This window comes from Poecilia latipinna, unplaced genomic scaffold (genome assembly GCF_001443285.1).
Source record: "Poecilia latipinna isolate Pla-1442-1.1 unplaced genomic scaffold, P_latipinna-1.0 Scaffold278, whole genome shotgun sequence".
In the NCBI taxonomy this organism is placed as follows: Eukaryota; Metazoa; Chordata; class Actinopteri; order Cyprinodontiformes; family Poeciliidae; genus Poecilia; species Poecilia latipinna.
In genome coordinates this window covers 318,636-337,744 of record NW_015112894.1, presented here as the reverse complement: position 1 = coordinate 337,744, position 19,109 = coordinate 318,636, and the positions used below count along the sequence as shown (strand labels likewise).

Below are 19,109 nucleotides of genomic sequence, written 5' to 3'. Positions count from 1 at the left end.
TATCTATCTATCTATCTATCTATCTATCTATCTATCTATCTATCTATCTATATGCAGCAGTTGCTTGTAATTTACACAAGATGGCGCCAGATACCAGCTCATTTGCTGCTTGGTCAGCTGACATCTATATCTCTACAGTCATATTATAGACATTTCATTGAATCAGTTTCTTCCAATAAATGGAGAGTTGAAGGGCAAATAAGTTGCTAAATATAAAACATATTATGGGTAAATAACCTATGATTATCAAAACAATTAAAAATATCATTGCTGCGGACAAAGATGATTTGAGAACAACCATGAAATAATTTCAGAATAAATTAACTTTTTATTTCCATCTTAGTTTTAATAAGTGTTTATAAATCAGTGGATATAAATCAGATCAGTGGATATGTAGTGACAGTCAGACTTTTACATGTATAAATCATATAAATCATTATTATTCTGCTCTGGGTCAACATTTATTTTACAGTTCTGAAATTGTATAATTAATTTACATGCATTTGTTTTTCTTGTCTTCACCCAGCTTTTAAATATTCTGCACATTTTTTTTATTTGTATGGTTGAGCGAAGGGTTGGTCAAACTGTTGTCGTCAGATGAAGGAAATAATTCAGGCTGAGGGTCACCAAGACTGGGACATTCATCCATATATTACTTAGGGTGTATGGATATATTTGAGCTTGTTTTCATATTCATGGCCTGTGTGGTTTAAGAAAAATCCACAATCAATTAAAACTTGGGCACCCAGTCCTTTTTTATTGTTTAATTTCTTTTGTAGAATTATTCCACCCTTGAAAAAAAAATAGTTCAAATACATACTTTAAAGCTCAGTATTAATATGACATACATGATGAGTGAATGCAGATGTCTGAGTTTACAATCATAATTAAAAAAGTACACCCTCTATCATTTATAGGCTTTTAATGTATAATTGATGCAATGTGTAGCAAATAAAGTGAATTAGAAAACAAAACACTGGACTGTCCAGTGTTTTTGGAGTGGAAAGCCATAGACTTTAGAGGGTGTATTTTCTTTTTGCCATTTCTACAGGTACATGTGTTCCCACCCTGACTGTGAAATGAAATACAGTTGCATGTATGAACCAAGTAGCTTATTAATGGTTGTGAGCAGCGTTAGAGTCTTGCAGCCTGAGAAAGTGATGAACTTCACATCTTTTAACTTTACCTGTAGTTGTTTACTTTCTTGTAGCCCCTGATTGAATCCAGTGAAATACATGTTGTGGAAATGTATCCCTCAAAGATCCAGTTCTTAATAAGGATCCGTTCAGAGTGACAAACTCTTCCAAACAGGCTGCCATCTGCATGAAATGAGTGAGTTTAATGGTTCAAACCCGATTTTCCTGTGCTATGTCTGTTCTCAGCTATTTCCCCACAGAGTCATTAGGAATGTTTCAAAACACAAGTACTTCTGATCGGTCGTGATTAGATTCCCATCATGGATCAGTTAGGATGTTTTCTTTTGGCAAAAGCCTTGGACTTTTAATCAAGCCACTTCTCTTTGATTATCATTAGCTACGAAAGTTTCTCTTACATAGTCACTGGTTTCTATCGTGCATAAGAATATTTGTAATTAAATTTGTCTCTGTCTACATGATTTGATTGTATTGACTGCACATAAATATTCCATGCGAACCCCTCTTCCCCCAAAAAACTTTTTCACTTCCACTTGACTTTTAAAGTCAAGAGAAAAATAAAATTTGGTCAGACTTAGAAAATGGATCTTCGAAAAAACAATTTCTTTCCGATTGCCTTTCAGGGCTTCTGTATATTTCTGTATATAAATTGGATGTTTATCTTGTAAAGTGCCTTGAAACAATGCTCATTGTTTGGATACAACGTAAATAATCTCACCTGCACTGAATTCATGCTCTGTGCAAACCACATTTTACATTTTACCAGAGTCCTTGGCTTTGTACGTGTGAGTGGAGACAATCCCCAACTTTAAGTCTGGATGTGAATTATCAGCATTATTTTAATGATCAGAAATGTTTTAATGATCAGAAATATTTTAATGATCAGAGATATTTGTCTGCCTATACCCTTCATGTATAGTGCAGTTAACTATAATCTAATATATTTAAAATAAATGAATTTGTATTGTGACAGAGAGTCCTACTGACTAGAACAGTCACACGTTGTGTATATGTTTTGAACCATGGCAGCAGGAGTCAAACGGTGAGGGTGATGGATTCCTATTGGTAGTTACTGTCACAGTTCTGTGTCTGTAAGTGTGACCTTATGACTCTCTCAGAATCCTTGTATATGGCAATAGGCCTCCAGGCTGGAGAAGAGGATGTACAGGAACCAGAGTCCGAAGAAGAGCAGCGAGGTGAGGGCCTTGGGAATCCTCGGACCGCCGAGTTCGCCTCCTATGGACGGCCTCCTGCGTAGCATCAGCACGCCCATGCTGAAGAACGCAAAAATAGTGAAGAGTGTGACCGAGAAGGCCAGGGAACCAGGGTCGACGCGGAAGACCTTCCCTTTCACTTCCCAGTACACCGCAGCCACGGACCAGGCCAGGCCAATGCCCAGAAACACGTTGACTGCGTTGCTTCCCGTCACGTTCCCCACGGATGCATCTGCATACTGGTCCTGAGTGGCGGCCACTTTACTGGCAAAGGTGTCTGAAAGGATGAAAAACATAGAGAAGTATTATTTAAAATTAGTTAATTTGGTTGTTTTTTTGCTTTTCAAGTGGAAAACAATTAAGAACAGGCATAAAAGATTGTTCAAAATATTACAATTATTTCCAAGTAGACTTTGTTCTTATTTTTGTTGATTTGATTGGGGTATTTATTATTATTATTATTATTGTTATTATTATTATTATTATTGCTCCTCCTTTCTGTAACTGTGGCTTGTAACCTTTCAACAGAACCTCACTTCAGAAATGCTGGACTATCAGGTCAAGTAAAGTTTGCCAGAATGAGAGTGAATGTACCAGGAAGTGAAGTCCCCAGCGCCACAAAGACCACGGCAGTCACAGTGTCTCTGAGGCCAACAGTGCAGCCAAAATGCGACGCCAGGTCTCCGATGATGGCGGTTAGGAGGCCGATGACAGAGATGGACACAATGAAGCACGCCCAGCCGTTCCAGTACTCGGTGGGCGGGACAAAAGCAAATAAGATTTTCCAGAAAACGCAAAGTATGTGCATAAAATAGTCGAAGCAGTTGGGCGTTCTTTGCTCCTGTCCCTCCTCGTCATCATCACCTGTTTAAAGAAGACACAATGATGAAGCTGGGAGCAAATTAACCCTTACTAAAACAGAAAGTAGTAGTAGTTGTGGTCTGATGTATTGATAAAGTCCAAGTCTCCTCTACTAAATGTATGAAACATGGATACATATTTCAAAATGTTTCCCACACGTTTATGCTTTGAAAGTCGACTAAAAAAATCAATCCATTAGAAGGAAAATAAGAATTTGTAAAAGACAAGTTGCATAAGTAAACACATCCTGAAACTTAATACCGTTTTGAAGCACCTTTTGTTTCAATTATCCACAATTTTGTCACATTATAAAAACCTAGTATTTTAATTTGTGATATTTTTAATGAACATCATTCAGTAGGTGATAGTTCACATTTTCTGTCAGGATACTAAAGTTAAACAGAATTTCAACACCAGTTAGCAGATGTCCTGGACACAAACAGTGAAACATTTAGTGAGGAAAACACTAAATATTTTACTGTTTTCCTCTATTCAAATGTGCATGGATGTATCGGTTAAATATAACCGATACATACACAAAACACAAAACACTTTAAGTTCAAACCTCACTGACCTGCGCTCACTGTGACTGCTTCAATGAACTGCTCTTTCCATGAGTGAGTCCCAATCACTTCTGCTAGATTTGTGTCCTGGAGGAGTTGATCCACAGTGTTCTGGCACCAGAAAGGAAACGGGTTAGGAAATATTAATCATAACTCACACTGAGGTGAAAGCAACAGATGAGCCTCCATTTCATCCTTTTGGGCCTACTAGTTATACAGTTAACATAAAAAGCTGAGCAAACATTAATAAATCTGCTCAATTTATGCTCTAAAGCGCACGCAGCACGCAGCAGCAATGTACTGTGCAATCTCAATGAAACAGAATACAGCACCCTTGCAAAAGTAGTAAGTGAACCTTTTCACATGTTGCCACAGTATTGTTAAACACACTTCATTTGGATTTTTTGTGACAAAAAGTAATGTGGTGTTGTGAAGAAAAATAAAACTGATTCATAGTTTTCAAACTTTACATATTCAGAGATTAAATTACGCTCATAATATGAATACTTTTGCAAGGCACTTTAGATAAAAGCATAAATTTATTCTGGCAACACAAACTGTAGGAACTGTACCTGGTCTATGACTCCATTGGGAGTCTGATGCATATGGAGAGAATCACATTGTTAATGAAGCAAGACAGGCTGTCCTACAAGACATTAAGCTTCACTTGGGTATTTTGTTGAGTACATGTCAGAATATTGACCCAAGACATCTTAAAATATGTTATATATGTATGTAGGTAAATCTGGAGGAGAATAATCTTTTTCTACGAGGTGCACACCTTAAAATCACAGGCTTCTTGTATGATGACTTCTAGTCTGCTGTGCTCTCCTAGAATAGGTTTGCCCATCTCAGAAATCCTCCTGGCCTCTTCCTCCTCAGGAGTTGGGTTACCTTTTAGAGGGTACAGACGTTAATCTACTATTTCATTAATAAAACAAATGCACGTTAAACCTCTTTGTGCTGAAGCCTGAGGAACACAGCAAACAAAAACAATCCCAGGTACTTGCACACACACAGATGCGTAACACTGAAAGGCGCCTTTGCAGCATTAACTGGATTTCTAGGTTAATGTTGGAAGGATTGGGAGAGGCATCTTGTTTGACAGAATTTTTATTATAAACTTTGCTCTTGATTTTCAAAGGTAATTGAACTGCCTGAGATGAAGGGACTGTTTAGTGGACACAAGCACTTTAAAACCTGGCCATCAACAAGAACCGCCTTTTTTGAGGTTCCTTAAAAATGTTCTTGCCGAGATGACAGGTCTATCAAAAACAACAACAGCAACAATTTCCAGTTTGTTTAATTTTCAAGTAGAACCGTGTTCGAGTCGATGGCTAGATGCAATCTGCTGGGTTTCCTTAGGTAGAAACTTTTCAAGCTACTTTAAACAATGAACTGAGATTACTGTACTGTTTGATAATGAGAATTAACTGGAATGCATGTGTGACTGAATTGAAATTAGAGGCGATATTGTTGTGAATTGGCGCTACATAATTAAACGGAACTGGAATGTAACGTTGTTGATAGTTAAAGAGCAAACTGCTCTATCTGTGACCATCACAGTTTTACAATATTATAATACTTTTTAAAAGCTGCAAAGGCTCCCTGTAACACCCACATCTCAACTTGTCCCCCAAAATCTTACCCTGGTTCAGTAGCAGAGCTATGAAAGAAAGAAACAATTACTCAATACATACTAGACATTGAGAAAAAAAAAAAAAAAAAAAAAAAAAAAAAAAAAAAAAAAAAAAAAAAAAAATATATATATATATATATATATATATATATATATATATATATATATATATATATATATACACATATTGTTTTGGATGCTCAATCCTAACAGTTCCAACTTTACTGCTACTCTACTACAAAATGACTATATTTTTCCCTCACAGTTCCTCCAGCATCCAATAGTGAGGTTACAGAAACAGTCACTACTTTCAAAAACGCTGCAGCACATGTTACACTGAAACAGAGTGATATTAAGTTACTGGCTCTGACGTGCGCAGGCAGCTCCACAAACGCACAGCTGAGCAGTGATCTTGGTGCTGCGTCAGTCTACTTACACCTTTTGTGTAAAAAGAAAAACCCGCCTGTCTGTCTGCTTCACAGGTTTTAAAACTACTTAAAGGCCACAGGTAGAAAATCACAGGTGACAGGTATGAAAGTGAAACTGCTTGTAGACTCACCAGAAATTCCTCTCTTCAGCCACTTGGGGTCTTCAAGCACGACGAAGAAGTATTCCTGCTTTTCGTACTCCTCCACATTTAAAATGCATATCTGTAATGTCTGACTAGAAATGTTCAAGAACACACAGATATTTCTTTCATTAAAAAGCTAATTAAATACTAGTGTGAACACGACAAGCAGTACGTGTCAGAAACGTGAACAAAGAATATAAAAACAGTTTTGTTCCAAATACGAGCCCACACTACCATACTTTCTCTTTAAAGAATCAACCTGTAGATGTAACAAAGACGTCCTTTACTATGTGTTCAGTTTATCCATGTACAAACACAGCTTATACAGCCTAAAAATTTAATGTGAAAAAGATCTGTCAGTTTACATGCGGCGACTGAAGTTTCCCCCAACTAATCAGAGTCAGGATTATCCGTAGGTGTCAAGTCATCGGGTAATTCTGTCTAATAGGACCTCCTACAGTGAAGGCCGATGACCCACAGCCTCCTTTCAGAAAGGCTCTAATGTCCCTTTCATCTGAGCCCAAACCAGTTCAGACTTCAAACGGAGATCCAAACGTGTTCAGTCTGTGCGTTATGTAGGACAAAAGGGAAACTATCTATATGAATTATAAGACATAAACAGTGTTAACAGCCCAGCAACACTAAATATTTTCTAAAAGATAAGTTGAATAACCAAATAAATGTGAAAATGTAAGTGCCAGCTGAAGAAGACAGGAATATGTATCTCTCCTTTAAGCGGGTACCTGGCTGGTTTATCTGTGCTCCCAGGGCTAACTGCAAACAACCAATCAGAGCCAGGAGGAGGGCCTTAGTGTGGTAACACTTTATTTGATAGGGTGTGCATAAGACGGACACAACACCGTCTTAAATGGCATAACATAGCCGTCATAAACATGAAGAAGTCTTTAAGAATGTTAATGACTGTTGTCATTCAGTAAATAATTACACTTTAATGCAAAGTTGCTTTAAAAGTTGCACTAAAACTCAATTAAAATGCCAACTTTGCACTAAAGTGTCACCATCTACTAAATAAAGCAACTTTGGCTCTTTTAATGGCCTTTTCATGCAACTTTTAGCACAACTTTGCATTAAAAGTGTCATTATTTACCGAATGACACTTCATGACAACAGTCATAGACATTCATAAAGACTCCTTCATGTTCATAACAGGTTTCATGTCAGTCTTATGAACACTCCTTCGAATAAAGTTTTACCCTTAATGCTGTCAATCACAATCTTGTGTGGCGCTGCTCAGCCCTGTCCACATACTGCGCCTCACCTTGTCTGTTCATTGGTGAATTCCACCTCCCCTCTGGCCTCCTCATAGTCCACTCCAGCCTTGGCACTACCATCCTCAGTATGGTACGGCACAGCTACTGTGCCCCTGGAGCCCGAGTTCCTCAACACAGTCACCGTCAGCACGCCGGTGCTCTCGCTCACTCGCAGCACCTGCTGCCCAAAGGTAAAGATCCCAGCATGGTCATCGTCCAGTATAGTGACTGTGGCCAGCAGAGGTTCCACCAGTCTGGCCTTGGGCGGAGAACCAGTCCCTTCGCTCCCTCCCTCCTCTAACCTCAGATTCTGAAGACGCACAAAGAAATGTTCATCCTCTTCAAAGATTTCGTCATCCAAAATCCCCACCTGCAGAGAAAGCAGCGTCGATCCGTTACGTTTCCCTCTAGACGCCAAGTGATGATTTAAACACAAACACATCTGCAGGCCGACTGAGTTTAAGTCTAAGACTTTGACTAATGGTTTAAAAAGTTTCAGTGGAGAAGCAGGAAATACAAGAATAACTTAAGACATCTTTTCACCTTGATCTCTTTTCGGGTTTCCCCTGGTTTGAATGTCAGAGTTCCCTTGTTAAACTCATAGTCTGATCCAGCGTTGGCAGATCCGTTTTCTGTACAGTAGTCCACGTAGAAGGTGTTTTGGCCTGTGCCTCCATCGAGGACCACCCACAGGGTCACAGAGCCGCAGTTCTCCGTGCATTGGTACTGGACGCTTTCAAAACAGATATGTGAGCACGTCGCCTTGTCCGCATCCTGTCCCGGTGCGCGCCGCTTTTGATCTGCTGCGTGCTTCTTTAAGATGTTTCCAGCACCGATCATCCTCCGTGTTGCTTGGACACGATAAAAGGCACGACTCTTCTTCTGGTGGACCAGGGCAGAGTAGTTGGCCATCTCGATCAGCTGGTCCAGGTCTTTATCTGGATGCTTCTCCTTCAGATCTTTCAAGATGCGGACTACCTGTCCAAGGGAGGAAACAGGCTGTAAGTGAAAAACTGTAGCAGAAGAGATCTGGGAGCTTCCTGGAGTCAAGTAGAAAGACTTTAATAACTGTACTTGAAGCTCTACTATAACCTTCTAGATAATGTTACCACCCACATGGTTGTATAAGAGCAAAATGAGAAGATTTACAATGCTGTGCTAAAGTGTTGGCCTCCTTGTTGATTTGCTTTTTAATTTTTTGGTGTGCTTAAACTTTTCTGTCGCGTTTTAGATTTCAGATCATCAAGCTAACTTTGATGGCAGACATATGTCTCTCATATTTTACATGTTAACCCTTTCATGCATGAATTATGATCCTGTGTGTCAGACGTTTTCTCATTTTTTTAATTTTCTTAAGGAATAAAATAAAGTAGGAAACTTTTTTTTGTAAAAAAAGATATTTCTTTTCTTTTCTTTAGGTGTTCAATTGTAATTTTCTCCAAATACAAAGTTGTTATTTGAAAAATACATCAGTAGTATTGTTCTTTAGTGGTTATCTGATGTCACAATATTTTTTTTTACCTGCAAGAGTCGTCTACAGTAGAAGGAGGGACCGGGTCGGTTGCCATGCTTTTTTGTCTGTCGGCCATATTGGATTTAACAAAGATAATTTCTTGCATTTGCAGCTGATGGCCAGTAGTTGATTGTGTATTTTATGATGCATTAGTGTCCACGTCAGTGGTCATTTAAAACATAAAAATCCACAAGAAGCACAGGAACATGGCTTTTAGACAGCTGTCCACTGTAGTGACCGCTATGCATGAAAGAGTTAATAAGCTGTCTTTTAAAATTTTCTCATGGCTCTAGCTACAACAAACAGAGCAAACTAGCATTTACTGAGACATAACAGCATCCCAGTTTCAATCTTGCCTCTTTCCATGATCTACATGTCTTACCTCATCTTTGTTCTGGTCCAGCTCACTGCCTGTCTGCACGGACACCGTCACACTAGAGGAGTTTCCAGGGCCTGGACTGCCGTCTGACAGCTTTCCGTCCATGATGACATCAATGCCTTTGGGGGAATCGTCCCCCTCCATTTCCACCACAATCCCATGCCTCTTGTTGGCACGGTATCTCTTATGCATGTATTTGTAAAAGAGCAGGCGGCGGTCAGCGATCCAAGCCAACATCACACAGATGGGAAAATATAGCAGTGTTACTACAGCTTCCCAAACCTGGAGACACAGACAAGATTAGGTTATCTATGCTGTAAATGTATCGTACTTGTTCCTTATGTGAAGTCACATAATGTTTAACTGGGGATCGACAGGGTGGACTATTTACAAAGAAAAATCTAACTCAACTCCTGTGATAACTACAATTATTTTATTTGTTCATATAATGACATTTTGTGTATAAGTTAGTGGTCATTGCTCACATTTACAGTTATGACCTTAATGCATCCCCTTTTTTAGTTTTTTAAGCAGAGATTTTAAATTTGATATATTCTCACACCAAAAGACAATGGCTCTCTTCTACTGCTATTTATTTTCAATATTCTTTCAAATGATATCCAGGTTTATTTTATCTTTTACTTGTTTGTATGAGATGTACAAAAAAATTTACTTTGACAACCAACAAAATATGTTAGTTCCCGGTGTTCAGTATTATACTGAATTGAAAACAGGAAGTCACTGTTATTGATTATTGATTGTCACTCAAAAAAGAAATCAGGCGATCCAACTTAAATTAGATGTATCCAACTAAATATATTAAGTTTATTAAGATGTTATGTTAAACAAAATAAAATAAACTTAATTAAATTACATTGAACTAATTTTTTTTAAATTGGAGTTCTCTTTTTTCATGTTTGTGTTTGAAAAATATATGTTACAAAAATTTAAGCATAAGGAAATGAATCATTTATATCAAATCCTGTAATGTTTTATAATTAGGTGTGTTGCTTTTGATGTGATTCTGTTCTGTCCTGATGTTCTGCTGCATCGAGACACAATATCACAATTTTGATGTCACTGTCCTGGGTTTTTATTGTAAGCGACAGGATCAACTGACTACCTATGAATAAAATTTCACTTGCTTTAAAAGTGCTCCCAAGTAGTCAGACGATCAAAGTCGATCAGATGTACAAAAAAAATTACTTTATAAAATCTTTTACTTTTAGTGAGTAAAATGTCTTTATTGGATATTTTGAGACTGCGCTTAAGAAGTTATTTGGTCCTGACTGCTGAATCTGGATTGCAGTTGAGGATAACGGGTAGAGTGGAGACCTACCTCAACAATCCCTGGGGAGATGACGGCCAGAATGAGGTAGAGCCAAATGTATGCAAAGATGCTCCAGAAAGCTGTGATAAAAAACACTCGCAGGTGTTTGATCTTGCGAGACTGTCCATCTGGAATTACTGACACACACAGACCAATTATCACAAGCATGTTAAAGGCCGCACTGCCCACTATGGTGCTTGGGCCGAGCTCCCCGGCATTGAAGTTGTGTCCACACACCTGTACAAGGGAAACAAGAGCAGAACGTTGCACTTTCTGAACCTTTACAGTTGGTGCAAATATCTTTTAATGTTTTACAATGAATTTCAAAAAGTAGGTCATCATAAGAGTCAACTTTTTAAAATCCAATTTATCTACATATTTGTTTAAATAACTAGAGAAATTAAATTTTTTACTCTTTTTGCACTTTCACAGGCAGTGAAACACAAGTTTTTGCTTGTGTTTATAGCAGATGGAAGAGAGTACCTCAATAACAGAGAGCAGGATCTCTGGTGCAGAGGAGCCCAGGGCCATGAGTGTCAGGTTGGACACGGTTTCATTCCAGACCCGCACGGTTTTCACCGTGGTTTCCCCATCAGGTTTGGTAATGGTCACCTCCTTCTCCTGATTTGGTCGTTTCAGGATATAATATTCACATGAAACACAGAGAAATCTGGTGAGTCATAGACACAATCACAGAGCACAAACTGGACGCTGTGCATAATGAGTCTGAGTCTAACAGGTTCTAAATATTAAAGAGAATGATGATACCTGAGATGTAATGACTTCTATGGATGCCATGAAGCGGTCTGCAATGATGGATACTCCAAGGAATATGTACATGAGAGAGAGGAAGTACACAATCGCCCTTCCTGCTTGTTCCCCAACTGGAGGGTTGAGAGGCTCCCAGACTGGCAGCAGGATGCCGGGTTTACACACCACGACACCTGTACATGTCCTCTTTTCAGACTCTGTGGAGTTGTCAGAGGACTCAGGTTGTTCAGGCGAAGACGCTCGCTCCAGGACTTGAGGCCTGATGGAAATGCAGGGGTGGCACAGGAGGAGGAGGAAAAAGAAGACGAAGAAGAGTGCGCCGTGGTGAAAGGAGAGGAGTCCCATCGTATCCCTGAGTCAGATGGCACCTGGGGGGTCAGAGTTCACTGAGGGGGGGAGCAGCTGGGTTGGTCCTAGAGAAACAGAGACATGACAAAAGAGCTCAACAGTTTATCAGCACAACTGAAGACTGAATAAACTTTAAGGTTTAGTGAAATGTGAGATTCAGGTACTTTTTTCCCTTTTGGATCGGCCAAGGTCCAAATGTTGACGGCGTTCTATAAAGTTGTATTTATTCAGCTTAACCGTCTGATCCAGGTAAAAAGTAAATGAGTTTCAGGTCAGGATTGGATAAGTGGATAATTTATCAAATCTGATTGTGATTAAATTGAACCTAGAATCAAAAATAACACTTAATAAACAGTATTACGAATATGGTTATAAATTAACAACAAAGAAAAACCTTGGAAAACGATGAGTCTCATTTCAAAAAGAAGAGCAGAAGAAATTTCACCCCCTGTTAACCAGTGGGAGGTAAAGCTGGAGTGGTTGGTGATTAAACAGGCAGAGAGACTAATTCTGCAAAAACATCCATTATGTCTGTTTGGGACTCAACAGAAATGTGTCAGAAAAAGCAATCAAAAGACACACTCATGTTGATTCACTGTAGTCAGCGAGGAGAACTAGAGGTCAACCAGGTTAGGAACCAGCTGCAAAAGAAATAAGGGCACAGACGTGTCACCTACAACAATCAGGATGCATTATGCAGCATTTCAAACACATATCTTTAGACTTTAATAAGTTTATATTACGGTGCACCAATTGCAGTTTTCTGGCTGATTACCAATCTTTAAGAAAACTGACTTGCCGATTCTAGTTTTGGCTGATACAGGGTGGCCCTACTTTTCTTTTTACTTTTTTTTTTTTTTTTTTACTTTTTCGTACACTTTTCAAAGTGTACGCTAATAACCCAAAAACTTTACAGCAGTTAAAAGACAGTATTCGTAATGCCATTCAGAGCATTGGTGCCCCAGAGTTGCGTCCGCATATATGACAATATGCTAAGGCACGGCCAAAACTGCATTGAAGCACAAGGGGATCATTTCCAGCGCTTTCTGTAAAGAGTGAGTAAAGATTTTGGCATTTCAAGTTCTTTCTTTCTTTACTGAAGGCCACCAGTAATACTATAGTAACACGGGCTACTTTTTTGTGGGCCACCCTGTGCCAAATTTTTTGTCGACTTCCTTGCTGAGATGGCAAAGGTGAGGTGACTGTTGCTAACTGCAAGCGTGCAAACATGACCTGGTGGGCAGAACTGTCAGTCAAACCGCAACAGAGAACAGTGGTTGATTTTTAGACCTTTGCAGACAAAGCTAAATCGGTGGATGATATCGGCTTCACATAAGTATCGGCTGATCACCATTCTCCCAAAATTAAAAAAATCTGGGCCAATTTATTGGTGCATTCCTATCCGTGTCTTTGACATTTCCAGTTCATCAGTGGGCTGTGAACAATTTCTCTGGTTGTAAAAAAAACCCACCTGGGGACCAGCAGCAGTGACAGTTGAACCACTGGTCTGACCAACAATCTCCATAACGCTGTTTCAAGAGGGCCGTTTCCTTCCCCCTGTACCACAATAATAGTCACATTTTCCTGTTGTGACTAGGTCTGACAGTGAAAAAAATATCCCCTCTGTCATCTGCCATTGAATTGTGGTGTTGAAGAGCAAGTTTGTTTCTAGTTTTTGTATGCTACCATTGAAATGCCAGAGATTGTCTGTGTGTTTATTAGGCACACTGATGGTGACTGTAAGGTATGTTAAACGTGTTACAGAAAAATGCAGCACCTGTTTTTCAAAGCCGAACAGCAAAGACTTGAGCTGCTTAAGCCTCCGCAGTGCAGCATGCATCAGAGAGGCAGAGGAAAATCTCAGAACATGAGAGCAGGTCTGAAACCACAGTGTGATACATTTAAACACAATCCTTCTTCTTTTTTTGTTTCAGTTTAATTTAACTACAGTTTATTCACACATCAGCCATGAGATACAATACATATGTACAGTAAATATTATTACAAAGACTAAATGTTTGAAAGCGTCACCCCATGATAACTATTTAAAGATTCATTGGATTCACAAAGAAGAAACCGTTATAAGATACACTTATCTACACACGCGTTTCTCGGGGTACTATGAGCATAAGTAGCTTCAGTAAAAACATGGTGAGGACTCAGATCAACTTATAAGAGGGGCCCTTTAGATTGTTTTTCAACAGAAAATACAAAATTAAAGCTTGTGACAGTAAAGATGAACATGAGTGATTTATGACTTATGAAGGCACATCTGTTGCATTAACTGACCAGTCGTTAATGCAACGATGGGTCACAGTAACTAACCCATCGTTGATTAGATTGGCAAGGTTGTGGAAAACTACTAAAGAAGAATAACTAAAAAAGACTTCGCAAAAGTCCAAACACCCCCTTTATTCCATTTAGTCTCTGTATACTTACAAACATCTTTGTATTTTACTGTCATTGTAAATAGTACTTGGCAGTGCTGTACTTGTGTTGTACTTTAACAAGTCCAGAGGACTCCACAGCTCTTCACACTACACTCAGTCATTCACATGCTAATTGTAGCCACAGCTGCACCTGGAGCAATCTGACAGAAGTGAAGTTGCCGTGCACCTGCACCACCAGGCCCTCTGACCACCATCAAGGCGAGTGAAGTGTCTTGCCCAATGGCACAACGACACAGTCAGATGGAGCAGGAGCTCGAACCAACAACCCACCGATTACCGGACGAACTTGTACCACCATCGCCCCACGGTGACAGATCAACAAGCGTAGCAGAGGTTTAAAGTGAAAGGAAGTGGTTTTGAACATTACCAGATACATCTCAAACATAATGCTACCTTTTTGTGAAGTTCCAGAAAAAAAAACAACAACAACAACAACAACAAAAAAAACTAAAGAATTCAACAAACATGTCAGAGGTCTTCCACAAGTCTGGTTGATCGTGGTAAGAGATACTCTTTATCAACCGTAAAGCCAGATCTGTAGCTGAAAGTCTGAAAAGCTTGGGCACTAATGGGTCTTCCATTTGGACAATTACTCTACAAACAGATTAGTTTTAAAAAAGTCAAAGTTTTAAAATCAGGTTTACAAAGCCCTGATTTCAGCCCAATAGGAAAATTATGGGTGGAGACGAAAAGGTGTGTGTGAGCAAGCTAACTACAAACATGGCACAGTCACACTAGGCCTGTCAGCAGAATGGGACAAAATTGTAACAAAGTATTGTGAGAAGTTTGTGGAAGTAAATATTTAACCTAAATCACAGGCAGTTCTAACTACATGTTCATACAGCACAGCTGAAGACAAACACACCAGGCTCATCTATTCACTTCCAGCTGCTTGCCTGAACAATCACGGCTGACAACAAAAATTCATGATGCACATTTTAAACGTCTGTTACATGATAAATACAGAAGAAATATATCACATTAAATCACATTAAATGATAAACAATATGATAAATGCCAAACCCTATTCAGTATTCAGGAAAATCACAGTAAAACATGTTCAGTGTCCAAAGGTACGGCTTAGAGTATTTGATGCCAATGACAGCTGAGAAAGAGCTAGTCAGGGAAAAGATGGACTTATTGCACCTGATAACATCATTGCACTACTTAATAAAATTAGCACTATAGTGTTATTTCCTAATGTTGCACAACCTTACTACGCTGAATATTGACATAATTCACCTTAAGAAAAAAATTGCTAATGAATACATTGATTTTTACTAGGTAAACAAATGTGTGAAGGGACTGGCAAAAGCATTCTTTAAATGCATAGAACATGCTGAATGGTTCAAACATTACACTAAACACAATCAGACTGAACATTATGGAGCAAGGCTGGCGGATCCTGGAAATGTTAACTAAACACAACGCTTGAAAGATTCCAGAGTTTTGCTGCAGAGCTGCAGTCTTTATTCCACCAGACCAAAGTGTGCATTGAAACAGATACTTAGGTTTTGCATCTTTGATGCAGCTCGAGCTCAGCTAGCTCATTATAGAGTTGTGATTCAGAAACACAGCCCAGAGGGCCTGCTGCATCGCATTTCACTTTCCAATGTCTGCTATGGTTACCACGGCCTCAGGCAGAGGGCCATTTTACACCTGCTGTACTGTAGTGGGTTGTGTCGCTCCCCATTAAAACCCAATAAAAGTTACACTTTGAAAACAATACAGCTCATAACCTAAGATAGGCATAGAGTAAAAATAGTTTAAAAAAGCAGATAAAATAAAAATAATTAAGTACAAAACTCATTTGAAGTATTATTAATGTGTTTGATATTGAAACAATCAACTTGTTTGTTGTTTTTTTCAGTTTAGTGAAAAACCACAAACAAATTTTAAAGAGGAAGTATTATATATTTGCCAGCCACATAGTACATACAGTATGTGAAGCATAATCAAGTAACTGTGTTAACTTCAGTTGTTATAAAAATCCTATATATATCAAATATGACTTAGAAATTTGACTTGGTAATTTAACACTTTGATTATTGGCCCTCTCTTTAAAAACTCCGGCTCTTTCTGAAACTCCGCCTTCAGGACGTCCTCACAACATGGCTCCTCTTTTAGCCCTTTAACAATGTTGATACTAGTGTTGCACTGAGAAGTGGCTCACATAATAAGCTCAGCAGATGCTCAGTTCCACCAGGTGTTTGCTAATTGCTGCTGGCTAGTCTGAAGGAGCTGAGTAGGGGAGTCGTTGGGGAGAGGCGCTGGATAATGTGGAAAATTGGAACCTTGGAAACCGCAGCTCCGAGGCGGCGATCGGCTCACCCAGGCATTTTGCACAGTTGAATGGTTGCCATGGAGATTCAGTGATTTCTCTAAATGCATGAAAGAATCAAGGCAACACTCCAAGTATGTTTTTGATGAGGGAGTAACATTATAACATGATGTAAAACTTATAAAAGCTGATTTTATATAAACTTTTGTAATCAAATGAAACCTGAACAAGGAAAATCTATTCACCACAGGCTTAATCATGTTACAGTAATCTTTACCATCAGAATGCTATTCTCAAACTCCACAGATGATCTTGGTATTTTATTAGACCTACAGGGGTAAAAAACAGATTTGTTTTGATAGATGACACCAGATTGGTCCTCAGAGATGACCAGCAGCAATCAGTAGGGCTCTGAAGGAGAACAAGTGTGTGCTGATAAGATCCAGTACTGGAAGGGTTGGATGCATTATTGATAGATGCATTCATCTAAATACCGCAGGATATCTATTCCTTTTGTGTCATGTACAAGTACCAAGGTACATTTTTAGATGGTGGCCTTAACAGTTAGTTATTACATTAATACTCATCAGTTGGCTCTTTTTATGAGTTATTTGAGACTGCTGCTGCCTCATCTAAACACACCAAACACAAATCAAATATTCTTTTTCTTTTGTTGTCATGGAGACGGATGTTTTTCACAAACTTGAATACTGCTAGTTCAGACTAAATATAAAACAATAAAAACTGGCCAATGTAAATTCTGATAAGTAAACAAATAAGAAATAAGACTCACTCTCTGCTTACAAGTGTTTCATGCCTGGGAGTCAGGGGTCGCTGGACGGTGATAGCTCTTTGGTCCACTTTTCCTCTTCATGCACAGAGAACAGAGAGCTCATCTCCCCTTACTGTCTCTGTCACAGTCACTGTCTGTCAGCACCGGCGATAAGTGATTGCCTGGTTTATCTTACACTGATAGGAGTGCCAGCAGAAAGGAGTTAGCACCTTTCACAGTTTAATATTTCCTTCCCGTACGCAGACACAGGGGTGCTGCGGGACGGGGGAGGTTCCTTCACATGTTCAGATCACTCATCTGTAAAGGTCAGATAAATCATTCAGGTAATCAATAAAAAGCAGCTCTATGCAGTCTAACTCACAGGAAGAATGGTGGGAAAACTCAACATCTTCTGGACACCGGATTAACATCTTTTTGTGGTTGTGCGTTTGACCGTAAATGCAGGCAGTGACATGTAGCATAGATCAACTTATTGTGTCAAGCTGCTCTACTTATAACATCAATGGATCAGCCATTACAGTCAGACCTGTAAAATATTGGCATGAATAAAATGACACATCTTCCAGAAAAATGGAGGGAAATATATTCTAGAACTTATTGCAATTTGCTTATATTTTCATAAATGCTGATAAATAATATACTTTGTTTAGATATCTAAATAAACTTCCAGGAACGTATTGAGAACATGCCACATGCTGGTAAACAAGAACAAACTGTATTTGATGAACGAATTGAATTCTACTGTAAGTTGTTTAACTTACTTCACCTTTTCAGGGTGTAATCTGTTCTCACATGTAATCCTATGCCATTCCGTGTATCCATTTCAAAGCATGTCAATCAAAGCCTGTGTCAGCACACTGATTGTAAGGTAACACACAATCGCATGCTTCTGAACAACTAAAACAGTCCCAATATTCAAATCATCAGTTTAAGTACTGCAAATATTCCTCTTGTGCTGCCACTGAAGCTCTGAGCAGTCAGGGCCATTATTCAGGTATTCTGGGGATGGGTCTCTGTGAATCAAGACTTTTTTAATTCTAAGTCCTGTTGGGTTCTATTCAGAGGTATCCAAAAAAATTAGCAGGTAATCAAAAGCAGATGATTTTCGGCTTAACTTGCCCCTATTGGGAAATGGATGGACTGAAAATGGAAAATCTGTTCTTCTGACCAGTGAACGCACCACAAAGTAAGAGCTAAAAGGTTATCCTGACAACACTCTTCAGTGTGGAAGCTGTTAGAAGCTACAAGGTTTCCACAGTGGTGCATTTTCTTTTCATTCAGACAACTATAACACAGAGCTAGCATTCAGTGGGGTGCTGACCAATGAATGCACCCTACCAGTGATACAGTGATCGTCAGTAGTCTGCGAGTTATTAATGTACCTAAGGTGTTTAAAATGGCTGAAAATGTGTTTTTGTTTTTTTTGTTGTTTTTTTTGACGTTCTTATGAAGAGTCACCCATCTAGTTAAAATACTTCAGCCTTAATTCACTCTGGGAGGAAATTGGTCCAATCAAGCCAAATTGCTAAAACACCTCAATTACAAGAACAACCTCTGATCGGTTTACAGCCAAATCTAGGCTATTAGACCGTCTCAGCCTTCCATTTTCTTTCTGTTTGCTGCCTAAGCAAAGAAAGGAAAAGGATCCGTCCCTTTAATAAATAACACAGGGCTTTGGCTCGCTACTGTTGGTCTATCAATGAACCAGATGAATCAGAGTGTAAGATAATCCATCTGGCCACACAGGCAGACACACAGACAGAGTGTGACCACGCCAAATCAGTAACAAGGCATTAAATCTATCTGTTGGATCTTTTGTTGTCACAACTGAGTTTTCTGCATATTCTGAAATCTCAGTTTTACTTTGCCTCTTCGCTAAGGCTTTATGAACTACCCTCCCCACAATCTGTATGTCTGGCTAGCAGCTAAAATATATAGAAGACTTCCTGGAGTGTGAAGACAATCATAACA

The 19,109-nt window shown here is 39.0% G+C and overlaps 1 protein-coding gene across 4 annotated transcripts in view; it reads right to left on the bottom strand.

The window, feature by feature from the left end:
• Positions 1 to 6: 6 nt before the first annotated feature.
• Positions 7 to 19,109, bottom strand: part of slc8a2a (solute carrier family 8 member 2a) — a 30,145-nt gene continuing 11,042 nt past the window's right edge. The window contains exons 2-14 of one of the 4 annotated variants that reach the window (XM_015033756.1): positions 11,264 to 11,679; positions 10,979 to 11,116; positions 10,505 to 10,732; positions 9,169 to 9,447; positions 7,817 to 8,251; positions 7,282 to 7,643; positions 5,991 to 6,094; positions 5,441 to 5,458; positions 4,574 to 4,686; positions 4,365 to 4,388; positions 3,804 to 3,903; positions 2,963 to 3,232; positions 7 to 2,645 (exon numbers count right to left, since the gene is read on the bottom strand). In XM_015033756.1, coding sequence (XP_014889242.1) covers positions 2,269 to 2,645; positions 2,963 to 3,232; positions 3,804 to 3,903; positions 4,365 to 4,388; positions 4,574 to 4,686; positions 5,441 to 5,458; positions 5,991 to 6,094; positions 7,282 to 7,643; positions 7,817 to 8,251; positions 9,169 to 9,447; positions 10,505 to 10,732; positions 10,979 to 11,116; positions 11,264 to 11,611 — 2,796 coding nt within the window. In that variant the 5' untranslated portion in view covers positions 11,612 to 11,679 and the 3' untranslated portion in view covers positions 7 to 2,268. The remainder of the gene's footprint in view (positions 2,646 to 2,962; positions 3,233 to 3,803; positions 3,904 to 4,364; positions 4,389 to 4,573; positions 4,687 to 5,440; positions 5,459 to 5,990; positions 6,095 to 7,281; positions 7,644 to 7,816; positions 8,252 to 9,168; positions 9,448 to 10,504; positions 10,733 to 10,978; positions 11,117 to 11,263; positions 11,680 to 19,109) is intronic. The other 3 variants (XM_015033758.1, XM_015033757.1, XM_015033759.1) reach the window with 3 other exon arrangements.